Raw genomic sequence first — 16,534 nt, forward strand, 5'->3', positions numbered from 1 at the left:
AAGGTACATGCAACAAAATATAACATTTAATCAGGTTAATAGACACAAGGAGGTAAAATGTATGATAATGAAAATAAAATAAATAATGGTTTCTCTCTGACAGATAAGACACACTTTATTTGGGGTCCTGTGTAGAGTTAGTGCACACAGTAACTCTTGTTAAACTTGCAAAAGCACAGCCCAACACTAAATAAATCCCAGAAATTGGGTTCGAGATGCAGACAAATTGAACTCAAACATAGTAAGATATTTGAGGCCAACCATATCAGATGACACTTGTCTTGGCTGCCTTCCTTCCAAGTCATTTTATTTATTTTTTATTTTGACGCAACATTCATGTATCAAGCTTCTTTTCCCCTGTGTATTAAGCTTTTTATATATGCTATAAAACACACTCTCCTGCAGAGAAATTAATAATACAGAGTAATCATAAGTTCATTCTTGAATAGTTTGAAGTCTAAAATAACATCTGCTTGTTGGCTAACCAACTCAGATGTACAATTAAACTATAACATGTATTTATGGTTATTAAATTTTATGCTGTTGAATTTTATAGCTGCATTAGTTTCCTTCCAGACAGCTCATTAAGACTATGGTCTCCAAAGAACAAATGGTAATGAGGGTGGCTTCCTCTAGCAACAGTTTTATTGCAGTAATGATCGAAATACATTAAGGTGGAGAACTCATTTACAATATAGCCGAGTTAAAAACAAACACAAATACAATAAGGAATCCTAGGTTAAGGCACACAAATAAGAGAACCATAATGAATACATCAGTGTTGCTGTGAAACATTTTTTAAAGTTATGGCATGAATTTATTGGAAATGCAATTTATTTTACTTTATGTAAGATTGCCAAAGTACATTAAAATGAACGCTCATGTAATTTCTGATATTTTAACATTTGATGACCAACACTGCTCCCTTCTGATGAGTTTTAAAACTGCAAATAAGAGCCCATGTCTGAGCACTTCTGATGGATAATCACTACTTTGATTCTCATTGTTCTATAATAATAATAATAATAATGTCATTATGGAAATATGTCACATTTAATGCCATAACTTATTTACATTTCTTTCTTGTCATATATGATCAGTTCCTCCACCAAATCTGGCGGCACACAATTTGGGGGGGGGGGGGGGGGGGGGGGGGGCGAGGGGGGGGGGGGCGGGTGGAGAGCTCGATGCAAGTGAATTGTCTCCATAAGTGGTCTTTCATAGTTTTGATGTCTTAAGTATTAATCTACAAAGTAGAACACATTTTAAATAAACGAAAACCATTGAATGAGAAGGTGTGTCCAAACCTTTGACTGGTAGGCCTACTATATAAAGTTATTGTTGACTATACATCTTCTTCATTTCTTTTATTTCTGCAGAAACAAATCTGACCCAATTAGAGTTAGTGGTACAAAGTCACTTTTCTACAAATAGTGCATCCACCTTTAAAATACACTGTAGGATTAAACTATTCTACCAGCTGATATGTTGTACTGTTCTGAGTGGACAGGGTGAGTTTCGTACATGAAACACTCATCTTGGCTGAAATAACAGGGGGATGCAAAACATATTTTTCTAGTTCTCTACCTGTGTTTTTGATTCTTGTTTTACTTTTATGCTCCACGAGTCACGACACCAAGTCAAATTGCTAGTACGTGGTGTACTGTAAACCTGTCTTGTATTAAACCCGTTTCTGATTCTGATTCAGAAACCAGGATGGCTGGCCGAGTAGAACCGAACCTCCCCGAGTGATGCCGGAGTTTCTGTGACGCCGGTCCGCCCGCCCCTTCCCCCGCCCGGCTCTCGTTCGTCCTTCCCCTGGTCCTTCCCCCCCAAACTCAGCTACACTACTGGAGCTGGATAGTCGCCGAACCACAGCACTGAACCTACTGACAGCTGACCCACAAGGAGGGAAAGATGGAGCACAGAGACAGCGACTTCAGCATACTGTTAGCCACCGACTCATACAAGGTACAGTACTCATTTCTGATGGAGGAAAATACAGCATAAAGTCAAGGTGGTTGCATCACCGGTCCCAAGGCCATCTTCACTGTGGCCGGTCTCTGTCGGTTCACAGAAGGCCGAATTGGCAAGATAAGGGCTGGAAGATGGAGTACCACAATTCAGGAAGAGAGCATCCATCTTTAAGCCACCTAACGTATATCTAAAGCTGCTGGTTGTTACGTAGCCGGCGTTGCTAGTCACAGTGATATGAAGCTAGCTGTGTTAGCTAGCTAGCTCATGGGAAGCGCAGAAAGGAGGCAATGGAGATTGATATAAAAAAGAGCTAATATTAGCCACAAGCTAGCTACTGCTGTATTGATAGCCCGACGAGCTACACATGGACAAAGTCTCATTCAGTCTTATTCAAAAGCCCCAACCAGGCGTCATGTTAGCTGGCAATGCCAATGCCTCACTTACAGGAAATCAAAACCGAAAGTTAAAATGAGGCATGAGTCATTTCTCTGTGTGCTCCTATCTGGGTCCAAAGTCATGCGTATAATTGGTACGTTTGGTCCCATAACAACGATTTGTAATGGTCGACTGCCTCCGGCTTTGATGGCGAATGAAACAAGGAGTAATGTTAAAGAGCGTGGCTGCAAACGCAACATGTATCCCAAGAATAAATGCACTTCTAGGAGTGTTTTATCTCACGTAGCAAGTGGTTTCCAGGCCAGTCTCCATGTTCTGCACAGTCATGTGACCGGTCAGTGGTGGGTGTGATGATGGGAAAGAAGGGCAGAAATTACAGGAAGGGAGTCAGGACAGACAGGGTTGAGTTTAAATGGAAAATGGGAAGCTTAAAACTGTGAGGTTGATACTCATAACTGCGTAAATGGAGTCTTGATTTAACTACATTACAAGAAAAGGTGTTACCCTACAAGCTGAATTATTACAAGAAGAGGTGTGATCATTATGTACTTTCTCAAAAAAATCTGAAGCTCTAGAGAAAATTAATGGGAACTGAGGTTGGACTATTAGGCATCATCCTGCTTATTGGAAAGTACCTCAAACTAAATTCTGTTTCGGTCATATACATCACAATAATAATGATTAATAAGATATATTATAAGAACTGAACTGTACTATTACTTGTCTAGGCCATCACATTATTGCATTGAAAGTCAGAGCTGGCACCAGGTAGAGTTGTGCTTTATTTATATAACACATCTCTTAACAGGGTGATATTTTTTGAACCAGTGTCTATTTATACTGTCTTTTTTTAATTCTCAGCCAGCCATGCTTTGAGTGTGTGAGATTTTGCGAGGTCTTTTCATATCAAGTATATTAATCAACATTTAAAACAGGTGCTTTATCATGTAATGGAGCTACCAAGGCTAAGAAATAAAAACCCTTTAGTCTCCTTACAAAGTAAAGACATCGTTTTTACGGGATGTAGTACTTATATTCATAAAGGAAATTCCTTTGAGTGTAAGCCAAGTGTTTTTTACACTACATTTTTAAATGTATATTTGTCTCCTGGAATCCATTTCCAAGAAATATGTTCACTTTCGGTTTTTATTTCTCGGTAGTGATATTTTTTACAACGTTTCGGATAACGCTTATCTCTATCATAAAAACAATGTCATGGTTGTGATAAGGCAATTTGTATCTACAAAAAGCAATTTGAGAACCATGATTTATCAAAGGTATCATATCCACTTTTTGTAGACTTTGGGAAGTCTAATATATCTTTCTTTATTCCTTTTTAATAAAGACTTGCCAAAATGCTTTTTTATGAGATTCCCAGTGGCAAACAGAAGCATTTGCTCTTGAAAGCTACCAGGTGTGTGTCCAATCTAAAGCAGGGCATTGCTGAAAAATGTCAAGATAATGAAAGGCTCAAGAGGAGCAGCAAATATCAGCTCAATGGGGAAAAGACGAAGGATTTGAGTGTGTCTGATCAAATGTCATGTTAGGTATTTGCCAGGCGAGGCAAACCTGTGTTGTCGTACGAGGCTGGAGTGACTCCTTAAACACAAACACGGTGGTAAACAAAAAGCTGGACCTCTCAGTCATTTAGGATCAGATGTGTTGAAAACCTGAGCCTATATATTGGGAAGTTAAATTAAAAGGCAGCTGGCTTAAACCTACATTTATGTAATGTGCAACATTGTATTTTGTATAACCTTGATATACCAAATTCTCCAATTGATAAAACGTGTTTATTTGTGCATGAGAAATGTCACCTTTTGTCAACGGATGTTGAAAATAATAACCTATCAAATATAAAAACTCCATAACCTTTTATATAATTAACTCTGCCGTCATTTAGCAGCACACAATAGGCTAGAGAAGATATGGAAATGAGCTCTCCTATGTACTTGATTAGGAATAGTTTTGAATAAAAAAAATGGACCACAAGAATCCAAATGTAATCTTGAGATACAAATACTCATCAGTAAAAGTTCTTTGTTTGTTCCAAAGCACAACAAATGCATTATGCTAAAAAATACCCGGATATCCTACCTACTGCAAAATGAAAGCCATTATGCTTTTTCGTCTCTTCTGACCAACGATCCTTTGCTGAGCAGACATATAAGCAAAAGTTCAAGTACCAAGGAGGAAGTAGTCGTGTGTCCCGTTTGCATACAGCAGCACATACTTTGTAAATACAGCTGCTGTATTATACTAAAGTAAAAATAAAACGTTTTTTGATTTGGAGCCAAGCCATTGCGTTTGGGTGTGGCTCGATTTTGCCATTGTGAGTGGCATGAATATGTTGTGTGTGCAACAACCTTTGTAACTATAGAAGTGGTATCATTTAATTGACCAATAAGATGCATGCACTCTGTTCACATGACATGAAAACAAGCTGCACCTGGGTGCCTTTAAGTTTTGTCTGTTTGGATTTGATAGAGAAGCTCAGCCCCAAAGCCAAACTCGCCTATTGTCGTTATTTAACAAAGCCGTGACCAAGTGTATTGTTGGTGTTAAGGGTCTCTCAGATGTACAGAGATATCATTGTTCGTGCACATTCTTAGAGTACCACAACACTAGTTTGTCGGCATATGACCACATTTATGCAACGGGACATTTTTCTGAAGCTTAGATCTAGAGAATTACGGTGAGTGAGTAAGTAGGTGGAGGTCTGGGATTTGTGGGGGAAACATTTCCACAGAGCAGAATGGCTATAGTGAGGCTTTATCCTGTGACATTTAGCTAATAGGATACTCTCATTTAGCATTAGGCCAGCCGCTGCATGCTTCAGATGTTTGCAGAGAGACATCCGTTCTGCTGCCAGATTAGGTGTCCAAACATTCCCCTTTTTTCAATGGCTTCCAATGCTATCTCTTGTCCAAGACACAGCATTAAATCCTCAAAGGTCAACAGAAGAATAATAAGCATTTTCTATATGATGTGTTATTCTTAATTGCTTCACCACCATCACAGTTTAATAATGCAGTGTAAGGAGGCGGATGGTAAACTTAGTCAGAAGATAAGAGGTGACACTTAACGTTAATCTGAGTCAGCTTCCCTCTAGACGAGTTCAAGCTGTATATGCTTCATTGTTGCTGATTATTTCCATTGTTTTGTCCATAAAATGCCTGGAAATAACAATCACAACCCAAACTACGTCTTCAAATGTCTTGTTTTAGTCCAAAACCCAAAGACATGGAGTTTAATGTAGTTTAAGTATCGAATCCTAACAATGTAACTGGCAATCTTAATAATTTTTTAAACACTGGAGTTACTTTTGCAGATTTCTGGGAATCACCGAAAACCGCAAGACGTATATTTGGAGGCGTTTCTAAGTTAAAGACTAGCATATCAGAGCATTTTTTGCTGAAATTGACTGTACGTGAACTCTAAATGAGCCAAAACCAGGAAGTTAACTGGCAGAAAAACCAAAACATTAAGCTGAAAGACGTCAACACGCGCCAATGAGCTTCGGGAAACTGTAGAGTCTCTGTGGATTTGTCAGCACAAACGACTCCTTTAAGAAAACCAAAAGTAAAGTCACAGCTAAAACATTGAATATTAATTTGTGCAGCTTCAATAAAACCCTATGACCAAGACAGTGTGATTCAATATCAACTACGTTTCACCTTCCTTCTTATTACATAATTTCCCATTTTTTGATGATGCTATAATGTTGCGTAATGAGAAGGAAAGTGAAACCGAGTTTAATCACAGAGATTTATTGAAGACGATCAGAAAATGGTGATTATAAGATAATGCATGAAGAGGTCTGGATAGTGCAGCTTGCAAACTAGACATGGTTACATATTGTGTGTGTTTGTGTATCTCCATTGGCATGTGTCAGGCACAGTGTCAAGTTGTGTGACACTTAACTCTATTTTGAGTCCACGAAAGGACAGAGACAGGGGTCAAAGAAACTGAGTCGTTCATTGACATTTAATTCAAACTTCTTGCCCAACTAGGAAATAACTATTTTGATCCTCGAATGCCTACTTTTCTAGATTGTGATCTATACTTTTCCTGTGCTTGCGACATGAATGAAGTATTTACCAAGGTTAGAGCAAACCCATGACTTATGTTAACCCTTGTTTGATCTTTTATGTCCTCCTTTATCATTTCTATTAAGTATAATAATAAATGGGATTTATATAGCGCTTTTCTAGACCCAAAGACGCTTTAAATTATGAGTAAGGTCGACAAACAAAACAAGAACACAAACACAAACAAAAACACAAACAAAAACAAAAACAGAAAAGCAGTCAGGAGGTTGTTGGTTCAGAGGGGGGAGGGGCGGGTTTAAGGATAAGCAGAGTTGAAGAGGTGGGTTTTGAGACGGGACTGGAACAGGGTGAGGGAATCAGACTCACGGAGGTCTTGGGGGAGGGAGTTCCAGAGCTTCGGGGCTGCCACAGAGAAGGCTCTGTCCCCGAACCTCCGGAGTTTGGCCTTGGGGATTGAGAGCAAACCGGCTGAGGTGGATCTGAAGGACCGGGGTGGTTGGTAGAGGATGAGGAGGTCAGTGAGGTAGGGGGGGGCCCAGATGGTGGAGGGCTTTGTAGGTGAGGACCAGGAGTTTGTAGTGAATGCGGTGAGAATAAGTGAGAAAAGTATAATTCCCTAGATGCGACTGTAAGATGTACGTTTAATGTCCACTGAATTCAGCTTATCACATAGAAAGATTGAGTCCTTGCCGTCTCTGATTCTAAATCTATTGCAGGTAAACTATTGAAAGCAGATCAGTCTGAAAGATCCCATTACAAAATAAGTCAGTTATCTGTAGCCGTCCCCATCAATCTGTGGACCTTATTTCTGGAAGTTGACCCTGAGATGCCCCGGTGTTCTCAGTGGAAATCCCTGGGTTCATTTTGGATTGAATTCTCGACCAGATGGCTCCAGCTGACTATCTTCTCCTCTCTGTGTGGTACACTTCCCCCCACTCATCGAGTGAGGAACAAGCCTGGGCATGTCTTACACACTTTATTCTGTCTGTCAGTAGATAAGCAGATCACTAGAAGCACACACCACTGATTGTGGTAAGGGAATAATAGTAAATGCGTGGGAAAAGACATTTAGTCTTGTTTGACTTAACACAATATATTGATTGATGGGTGTTTTGTTGAACTAGAGCTCTAAACACTGATAAAATAAACAAAAACGTCTTTGCTCCGGGATCCTTGAGTTGTGACCGTGAATAGCTGTCTGTTGTAATTGAAAGGAATTCGAAGTCTTTGAAAATATGTTTCGTTGTTGCGTATTCATTCCAAAACTGCTGCGTCGTCCGACATCAATATGTGATAAGACTTATATTTGCATTTCATACTACTCCATGTTATCTAGCAGCTTTAGGCAGTGTTTACACAAGAACAAAACGGGTTGTATCTGCTACCTTTCTCTCGCGTATAGCCCGTTCGTTCACACGAGGCCGTAACGGAACCGCGGAAACGGACCCTGCAAACCATAACGGGTCCCAAGGTAGATAGATCTGCAAACGGAACGCTCTGGGGGGCCAAACGGCTCCGTGTGTACGTCCTATACGGTCATTTCCTAATAACGATGAAAAACCACCTCTGCTGCTCACTGCTGTAGCATGTTCAGTAGCTACTGTCAGTAGCTCCTCTACCACAACCATCAGCAACAATTGGACATGGAGAATTACATGAACGACATGTTGCTAAATCTACTGCGGGTCATAAACAGAAAGGCAACCATGCTCGGGGGTCTTCTTCGCTGCTTTTGGTGTATTTTGTGGCAGAAGTACAGCGCCACTTACAGGCCCGGCATATGTACTACAGCGTTTCCAGTGGTCCCGTGTGAACGGACACGTTAAATGAGCCGAATGCGTGTGAACGGAAAACTCTTTTGATAACGAATTCGGTTCGTTTGCGTTTGCACTCCTGTGTAAATGGGGTCTTAAAGCTATGCTAGGCTATGTGATCTTGAAGGTGTTTGAGAATTGACATAAAGGGTTTCAACACTTCCCCTGAAAGGCGTATCTGTATCAGTATTTATACATTGTGAAACTCTGAAACTACGGTACTGTTTATTGAGGTGTCAAGATTTAACAAGCCGTGGATGACTCAAAACCTCCATACAGTTCAGGGAATACACGTGTGCTGTGTCTTCATTTTCACACTTCTTTACCTACATGAGCTTATTTGAGTGCATAAGCAAAGCATGTTATTCCGGTAACTGTCAAGATCATTTTATTTATTTAGGCTCAGTTAGAACATTTCTTCAAGGGACTTAAAAATTCATCCTTTTCGACCCTTCCAGTAGATAGGAAAAAACTCCCCAAACAAACCCCTAATAATGGGGAAAACATTTAAGCAATGATATAAAAATCTAAATATTTTAAACAAGTTTGCTTATTTTAAACTGCTAAAATAATCTGTCTAATCCCCTATATGTTTTCTTTGTCTCTGCAGGTCACGCATTACAAACAGTACCCCCCCAACACGAGTAAAGTGTACTCCTACTTCGAGTGCCGTGAGCGGAGGACCGATCCCACCAAAAGCAGAAAAGTCAAATATGACAAAACCGTCTTCTACGGCCTACAGTACATCCTCAACAAATACCTGAAAGGTCAGTCTCGGTTTACAATGAAATGATGCTTCTAAAAACTTCCGCCTGTTTTGTGATGAAGTTTCACATGTTGTCAGATCGAGCTGCTCACCCTCTGATTTGCAGACATCACCACACGCTGCATACTTAGTTACCCCTTGAGCAACAGCCGCTGAAGCCAGATTGAATGACTTTGCAGCTTTTAATGATTCTTCATGTTTGTGCTAATAGAAATGTGCTTCCAGTCAACTAAACAAGTCTGTCCTGCTGTTGTCCAGTGAGTCTCCCTTTACAACCAGGCCACATACCAAAAGCCTTTTATGATGTGCTATTTGTCTCCGTGGGAGCACTTTCTCCAGGACAAGGTCACAAGTAGTATGGGGGAAGGTCATCTGCAGAACCGCTCTAGATTCAGTGCATTGCTTGAGGACACTTCAACATGGCCGGTGCTTTTCTATTGTGGCCTGCAGAGACACTCCTTTTTACAAGAAGGTGCTTCAGGACGATTAGCAGCACAGAGCCAGCCGGTTAAGAAGGAAGCGATAAGCGAGTATAATGCAGCGCTGCAATTATCTAGTTTGTAAAGGTGGATGTTTGTCGGCGTCATCCCGAGGGGAGAGGGAGAGAGAGAGGGAGGGAGAGAGAGAGAAGGGGAGAGAGAGAGAGGGAGAGAGAGAAAGAGAGAGAGAGACTGAGAGAGAGAGAGAGTGACTGAGAGAGAGACTGAGACTGAGACTCCCCCCCCCCCCCCCCCCCCCCCCCTCCTGTCTCTTAAGAGGATTTCACGGTGCGGTAGCAGAGGTGCGGGGGAAACGGGCAGAACAGAGCGAGAGGGAGACAAAAGCACAGCTGCTCTCCACCGTACGAGGCAGAAACACCAGCTGTCTGCACACGGCGTCCCTCACAGCTCAATGAGGAGCACGGCCGTTAGATCCCCGATCCTCCTGCTTATGGACCCAAAAGGGTGCATCGTGACTGAAACATGGAGTGCATTTTAATCTTCTGTCACTGTACTTTAGTGAAGGTGCAGGAGGAAACGTAGAAGTAGGAAAAAGGAACCTGTTTACCAAAACATTTTAAAGAAACGTCATCAAGAGATGTTTTACTTTAAGGGAAAACCATCGTTTCTTTTTTTAAGGTTTTTATTCACTCTCTCATTTTATCTTTGATGTTGCCAGGCAACCAACAAAAGGCATGAGTCCTGCAGACATCCCCCTACTATCACCATGATTTAAGACACAACAGAAGAGACATTATTATTATTATTATTATTAAAGAGGCGAAGTCCCTCCCTTTCCGGGGGACCTCCATGGGACCTTACTTCGGAAAATGTATGTATTGAAGTCAATGGAGAGAGAAAGATTATCTTTTGATCCCGTTTGAATTGTGCCACGAAAAACACATATGATGTTTGTCAATTTAAAAGATAATTTTGCAAGTCAAAAAAATTAAAATGTGTCGTAAAACTGTGAAGTAACACTTTTTTTTGTGTGAAACCGCTCAATGAACTACATCTCCCGTCTCGCACCACACACCAAGATGGCCGTCACGTTGGCACATTTCACTTCTTTCTTTCAGAATGAGGTGAAAAGTATTAAAAGAGGTGAAAATCACTCCAAGTCTGGGCATTTCGAGAGCTGTACATACACACAAGGGGAGTTAGTCAGTTCCTTAGAGCCAGCATGCGGGACCGGGACTCTGGGATTTGTAGTCTTTCTATTTGCGTATTTTTCATAGTCTTATATTTCAACAGTTTTACGACAAACTGACTTTTTTGACGTGGAAATTCTTTTTTAAGATTGACAAACATCATATGTTTCATCATTTAAGAAAAGATCTCCTGAACTTCCCCACTCAATCTATCAAGACCCGAGCAGTTCTACTAGAAGTCCAAGGTAAAGGCACGGGCCGGCGCATACCGCTCATGGAATCCCTCCACCATATGAACTCTGACCCCTCAAGTGTACAAGTGAAGAGACACCATGTATCAACTCCTTTTTAGAATAGTATTTCTTCTCTTCTCTGAGAAACAAGGGTATGAAAAGAACAGCCAGAAACAGGAAGAGAGGCACAACGTAAATGCACTCTCCTAAACATTAAGCGAGTAAGAGGTGAAGAAACACAAAGTCAGAAATTGAAATTAAAAGGCACCATCGTGCTTCCCCTTAGAATTCGTGGCACAATTCAAACGGGATCGAGAGATAATCTTTCTCTCTCCACTTCAATACATACTTTTTCCGAAATAAGGTCCCATGGGTCGGAAGTAGAAGGGCGGGACTTGGCCTCTCTATTAGCTTTGAACAGAGCCATGCTAGCTGTTTGCCTTTAATACAACAATATCAAGCTTCGTTTATATTTGTCTCTGTTTTGGTTTGTTGTGTGTGTGCAACCGTTTCCATGGTCCAAAAACTTGAAAGGAGGTACATTTGTGTGTTTGAATAAAGAGGCCTTTTTAGCATAAAAAGCTCTAATTTCATTACGACAGAGCGTTCCAGTCCCTTCACTCTATCGCTTTCTGAACCTCCCCCCTCTCTCTCTCTCTCTCTTTGCCCTTCCTCCTCTCCAGGAAAGGTCGTGACCCCAGAGAAAATCCAGGAGGCGAAAGAGGTTTACAGGGAACACTTCCAGGATGATGTTTTCAACGAGAAGGGCTGGAACTACATCTTGGAGGTAAGAGACTGCACCGACACATCTTTGTTTCAACATAACACTAGTAACGAGTTGTCGTGCATATTAGTGAGATTCCACAGGAAAGTATTTCACAGGTTTATGGAGCGGAACGTTGAAACTAGATAATTATACTGTGGTGCTAGTTCACTTTAAAGGTCCCCTATTATGCAAAATCCACTTCTTCATGTCTCTACTACATCAACATGTGTCCCCTCTTCTTCATGTCTCTTCTACATCAACATGTGTCCCATCTTCTTCATGTCTCTTCTACATCAACATGTGTCCCCACTTCTTCATGTCTCTTCTACATCAACATGTGTCCCCTCTTCTTCATGTCTCTTCTACATCAACATGTGTCCCCTCTTCTTCATGTCTCTTCTACATCAACATGTGTCCCCTCTTCTCCATGTCTCTTCTACATCAACATGTGTCCCCTCTTCTTCATGTCTCTTCTACATCAACATGTGTCCCCTCTTCTCCATGTCTCTTCTACATCAACATGTGTCCCCTCTTCTTCATGTCTCTTCTACATCAACATGTGTCCCCTCTTCTTCATGTCTCTTCTACATCAACATGTGTCCCCTCTTCTCCATGTCTCTTCTACATCAACATGTGTCCCCCTCTTCTCCATGTCTCTTCTTCATCGACATGTGTCCCCTCTTCTTCATGTCTCTTCTACATCGACATGTGTCCCCTCTTCTTCATGTCTCTTCTACATCAACATGTGTCCCCTCTTCTTCATGTGTCTTATACATCAACATGTGTCCCCCTCTTCTTCATGTCTCTTCTACATCAACATGTGTCCCCTCTTCTTCATGTCTCTTCTACATCGACATGTGTCCCCTCTTCTTCATGTCTCTTCTACATCAACATGTGTCCCCTCTTCTTCATGTCTCTTCTACATCAACATGTGTCCCCTCTTCTTCATGTCTCTTCTACATCAACATGTGTCCCCTCTTCTTCATGTCTCTTCTACATCAACATGTGTCCCCTCTTCTTCATGTCTCTTCTACATCAACATGTGTCCCCTCTTCTTCATGTCTCTTCTACATCAACATGTGTCCCCTCTTCTTCATGTCTCTTCTACATCAACATGTGTCCCCTCTTCTTCATGTCTCTTCTACATCAACATGTGTCCCCTCTTCTTCATGTCTCTTCTACATCAACATGTGTCCCCTCTTCTTCATGTCTCTTCTTCATCAACATGTGTCCCCTCTTCCTCATGTCTCTTCTACATCAACATGTGTCCCCTCTTCTTCATGTCTCTTCTACATCAACATGTGTCCCCTCTTCTTCATGTCTCTTCTACATCAACATGTGTCCCCTCTGTGGAAAGAGACTCTGAAAGTTTCAGGAACAAAGATTCTCTCTCTTTTTGTCCTGATCCATTTCTTTAAAAACCTGTCTGAAAATGAGCTGATCTGATTTTGGCCACTTTATGATGTCATAATGTTTTTTTTGCTCATGCAACCATTAGCCAATCACCAACCAAGGTAACCCCCCCCCCACTTTATCACCTGAATCTCCTCCTAGAGCACCATTGTGTTCTTTGTAACCAAATCTCTCAGAGGGGCGTGGGGAGGGGCTCCTTATTTTCATCTAAAGTAACAGACAGAGAATCAGCACTTTGGAAACAGGGCTGAAACAGAGGGGATTATGGGTAATGCTACAATGATCTGTTTGGTGTTTCAGCCAATCACTTCAGAGACATGTTTTGTATATATCTGAGACCTATAATATATTGATGAGAAACAGTATAATAGGGGACCTTTAATGTTTGCACATACTGAGGGCTAACGGTCTGTCGGACATGTAAACTCACACAGTCACGACACACATAATGCAGCAAGCTTGTAATCAGATTACTGTCATAAGAGACACAGTATGCAGCAGCAAAGTGCGGCTATAAATACACAAAGCGGAAGTTTCCAGAGGGTGGCTAATAGTCTTTTAGAAATATGTTCTGCATGTGTAATAAAAGCCGTCACAAAGAGAACCACATTTAGTGCTGTGGATTTCCATAGAGGGAGAGACAAGAAGAACTAGTTGGAGATTAAAGTCAGATTAATTTATTAAAAGACTGATTCATTTCCAGAGAAAATGTGCTTTACATATTTCTGGTTATTGAGAGGAACTGTTTCAGCACCTTGGAGAGAGCACAGAGCTGTACTGACAAAGCCTTCTCTCAAGAGAGGTGAAGTGTTAATCACCTCTAAATTACACTCCTTTTGTCACTGCTTGACATATTGCTGAATCACATTGTAATCATTTCTCACAGATCACATCATTATGATCAGCTTTGAACCAACTTATACCGGACCATTTTAAGCAGACAAATATCTGCTACCTCTAGATTTAGTTTATTTTACCCATTGCACACATTTTGCACACCGACCCCCCCCCCCCCCCCCCCCACCTTCAAAGCACTGACCAAAACACACCTCTTCAGACTGGCTTTTAATTTGTGAATAATGCTGTTTTAATATTTTAATTCAACTTTTTATATTTTATTTTATTTCCTTTTTATCACAGTGATCAAATGTATTATTATTATTATTATTATTATTATTAAGTGTGAAATGCGACACCACATTTGCTTTGAACAGGGTTTAAAATGCAGGAAGTATCTATATCTGGCCTGATCTCACTGCCTTTCCACAGAATAGTTTGAATCTCACCAGAATTCGCCTCCAAATGTGTCACTTTCCTTTTTTTAGGCTTTCTGCATCAACATATCTGAACCAAATCACGAAATGAAACTTCACTTCACTTAATTTAACCTAGGGGAGTCAAACTCAATTTAATCGCGGGCCACATCAGCATTATGGTTGCACTCAAAGGGCCGGTTGTAACTTTAAGACGATATAAAAATACATATATAAATATGTATATATAAAATAATGTATTATATTACTTCATTGCCTCTGCATTGGATTATTATCAGATAGGGTAATGACTTCATAATTAACAACGTCTGAAAGCAGAAGTCTAGGGCAAATAATTGCAAGTCTCTTCAGTGAGAATGTCAGAAAATGATTTTTAAAAAAAAGCCAAAATAAAATAAAGTGAAATTTTGAAAAAAACAAGTGATTTTCTTTTTAACATTTACAAAAACAATTCTAAGAAAAAAGTCAGTTTCTGAGAAAAAAAAGTCAAATTTGAGATGCATTGTGGGACATGTAGTTTATAAGCAAATTGCTTCTGTAAATCGGCATGTAACCGTATAATAAACATATTGTATTCTTTGCAAGCTCTTATGGGGCCACATAACATGAGGTCACAGGCCGGATTTGGCTCCCGGGCCTTGAGTTTGACACCCCTGATTTAACCCATCCTAGACCTACCAGTGTACACCTGATTCTGAATGGGCTATTTGTGTGTGTGTGTGATTACAGAAATACGACGGCCACCTGCCCATTGAGATCAAGGCAGTGCCCGAGGGGAGTGTCATCCCTCGGGGCAACGTCCTGTTCACGGTGGAGAGCACGGACCCTGAATGCTACTGGCTCACCAACTGGGTGGAGGTACGTTTGTTTTGTCCGTCCTCTTGTTTATCTTAGGTCCTGAGAAGACGCCTAAGTCAATAAGGGAAAGTGCATCGGGCTGGGAGGGGTCTAATTCAGTGTTTTTAAAACTAGAACCACACAAGCTATAAATCTGACTTGACTCTTCTGGCCTCATATAACAGTTGAGACTTTAATGTTCTCCTTAAATTGCCATTGGAACTTCATTGCTAGACATCTCAGTGTGATTTAATGGTTATCTTTATTTGATTATCCATTTAAGACTAAATACTGCCCTTTTTATCACAATGGAGAGTTAACAGTTTTATAAAAGCTGTAAACTATTTAGCTTGGCAGCGCGCCCAACGACACCTCTTACAGTATCTCCTCTTAAATCTCACCGCCATGGCTTATTGCTTAACTACCGCTTAGAGATGGACTGTAACTGCAGAACAAATCCATATATCCAAATAATTTCAGTCTTAAATCATCGCCTTGACTCGAACAATGTTCTGTTCTCTGAGGCTTCGAAATCACCCTGAACATGGAAGTTTAAGGAATGTGTTTCAACTTTGTTCACTTTTTAATTAAATTAAAGGCCGTTTAAGAGAGGAAGGACCAGTTGGTTAAAAATGTAGGCTTATATATTTTACAGAAGCTGCTCCGGTGCAGTTAAAAAGGACATATAATGCACATCTTCAGGTTCATATCTGTATGTTGTCCCTCTACTGTGACATGTCTCCAAGCTTTAATGTTCAAAAAGCTCTTTATGTTTCTCATACTGCCTCTTTTCACCCTCTGTCTGAAACCAGAGCCCAGTCTGCTCTGATTGGTTAGCTGGCTGGCTCTGTTGTGATTGACTAACTGCTAAGAGATGTAGGCCTTTCAAGATAATTCATTTTGTTGAACGATACATTTTCCCGATTATATTGTCGGCACCGTTGTAAGACCATTTTAGCCCACTGATATAATATATTAATAATTCAAGTACATCCCTTTTTATTGAACATTCAACATTGCAAATGAAATGTGAAATAATATTTAAATAAAACAAATCAATTAAATTATAAAAGATTAATTAAATAAATCACACACAACCAAAACAATAAATTAAAAAGACTCAGGCTGGAAAACAGAGCTCTCTTGTGGCCAAAACACGCAATTGCATTTGTGAAAATGCAGTAGTAAAAAATGTTTTTAAAAATAAATAAAGTCGGGAAGGTGGGGGCTGGTTGAAAACGGAATGGGGTGGTTGTGTTTCAGGTGCAGTTTAAGCTCGGTCGTATCGCTAGCTTTTGAAAACAAATGCGACATACCGGCTCATTCAAGTCCGTAGGTTCGCCTCGTTGATTTGGCTTAAATCCAAAATATTCCCA

The 16,534-nt window shown here is 40.5% G+C and overlaps 1 protein-coding gene across 1 annotated transcript in view; it reads left to right on the plus strand.

Annotated features, from left to right (window-relative positions):
- The first annotated feature begins 1,786 nt into the window (after window positions 1-1,786).
- nampt1 (nicotinamide phosphoribosyltransferase 1) overlaps window positions 1,787-16,534 on the plus strand; it is a 32,835-nt gene continuing 18,087 nt past the window's right edge. Inside the window, exons 1-4 of the mRNA XM_079654172.1 lie at window positions 1,787-1,971; window positions 8,850-9,006; window positions 11,552-11,655; window positions 15,051-15,179. Of these exons, the coding sequence (XP_079510298.1) occupies window positions 1,918-1,971; window positions 8,850-9,006; window positions 11,552-11,655; window positions 15,051-15,179 (444 nt within the window). The 5' untranslated portion in view covers window positions 1,787-1,917. The remainder of the gene's footprint in view (window positions 1,972-8,849; window positions 9,007-11,551; window positions 11,656-15,050; window positions 15,180-16,534) is intronic.

This window comes from Notothenia rossii, assembly GCF_949606895.1.
Source record: "Notothenia rossii genome assembly, chromosome: 10".
NCBI lineage: Eukaryota > Metazoa > Chordata > Actinopteri > Perciformes > Nototheniidae > Notothenia > Notothenia rossii.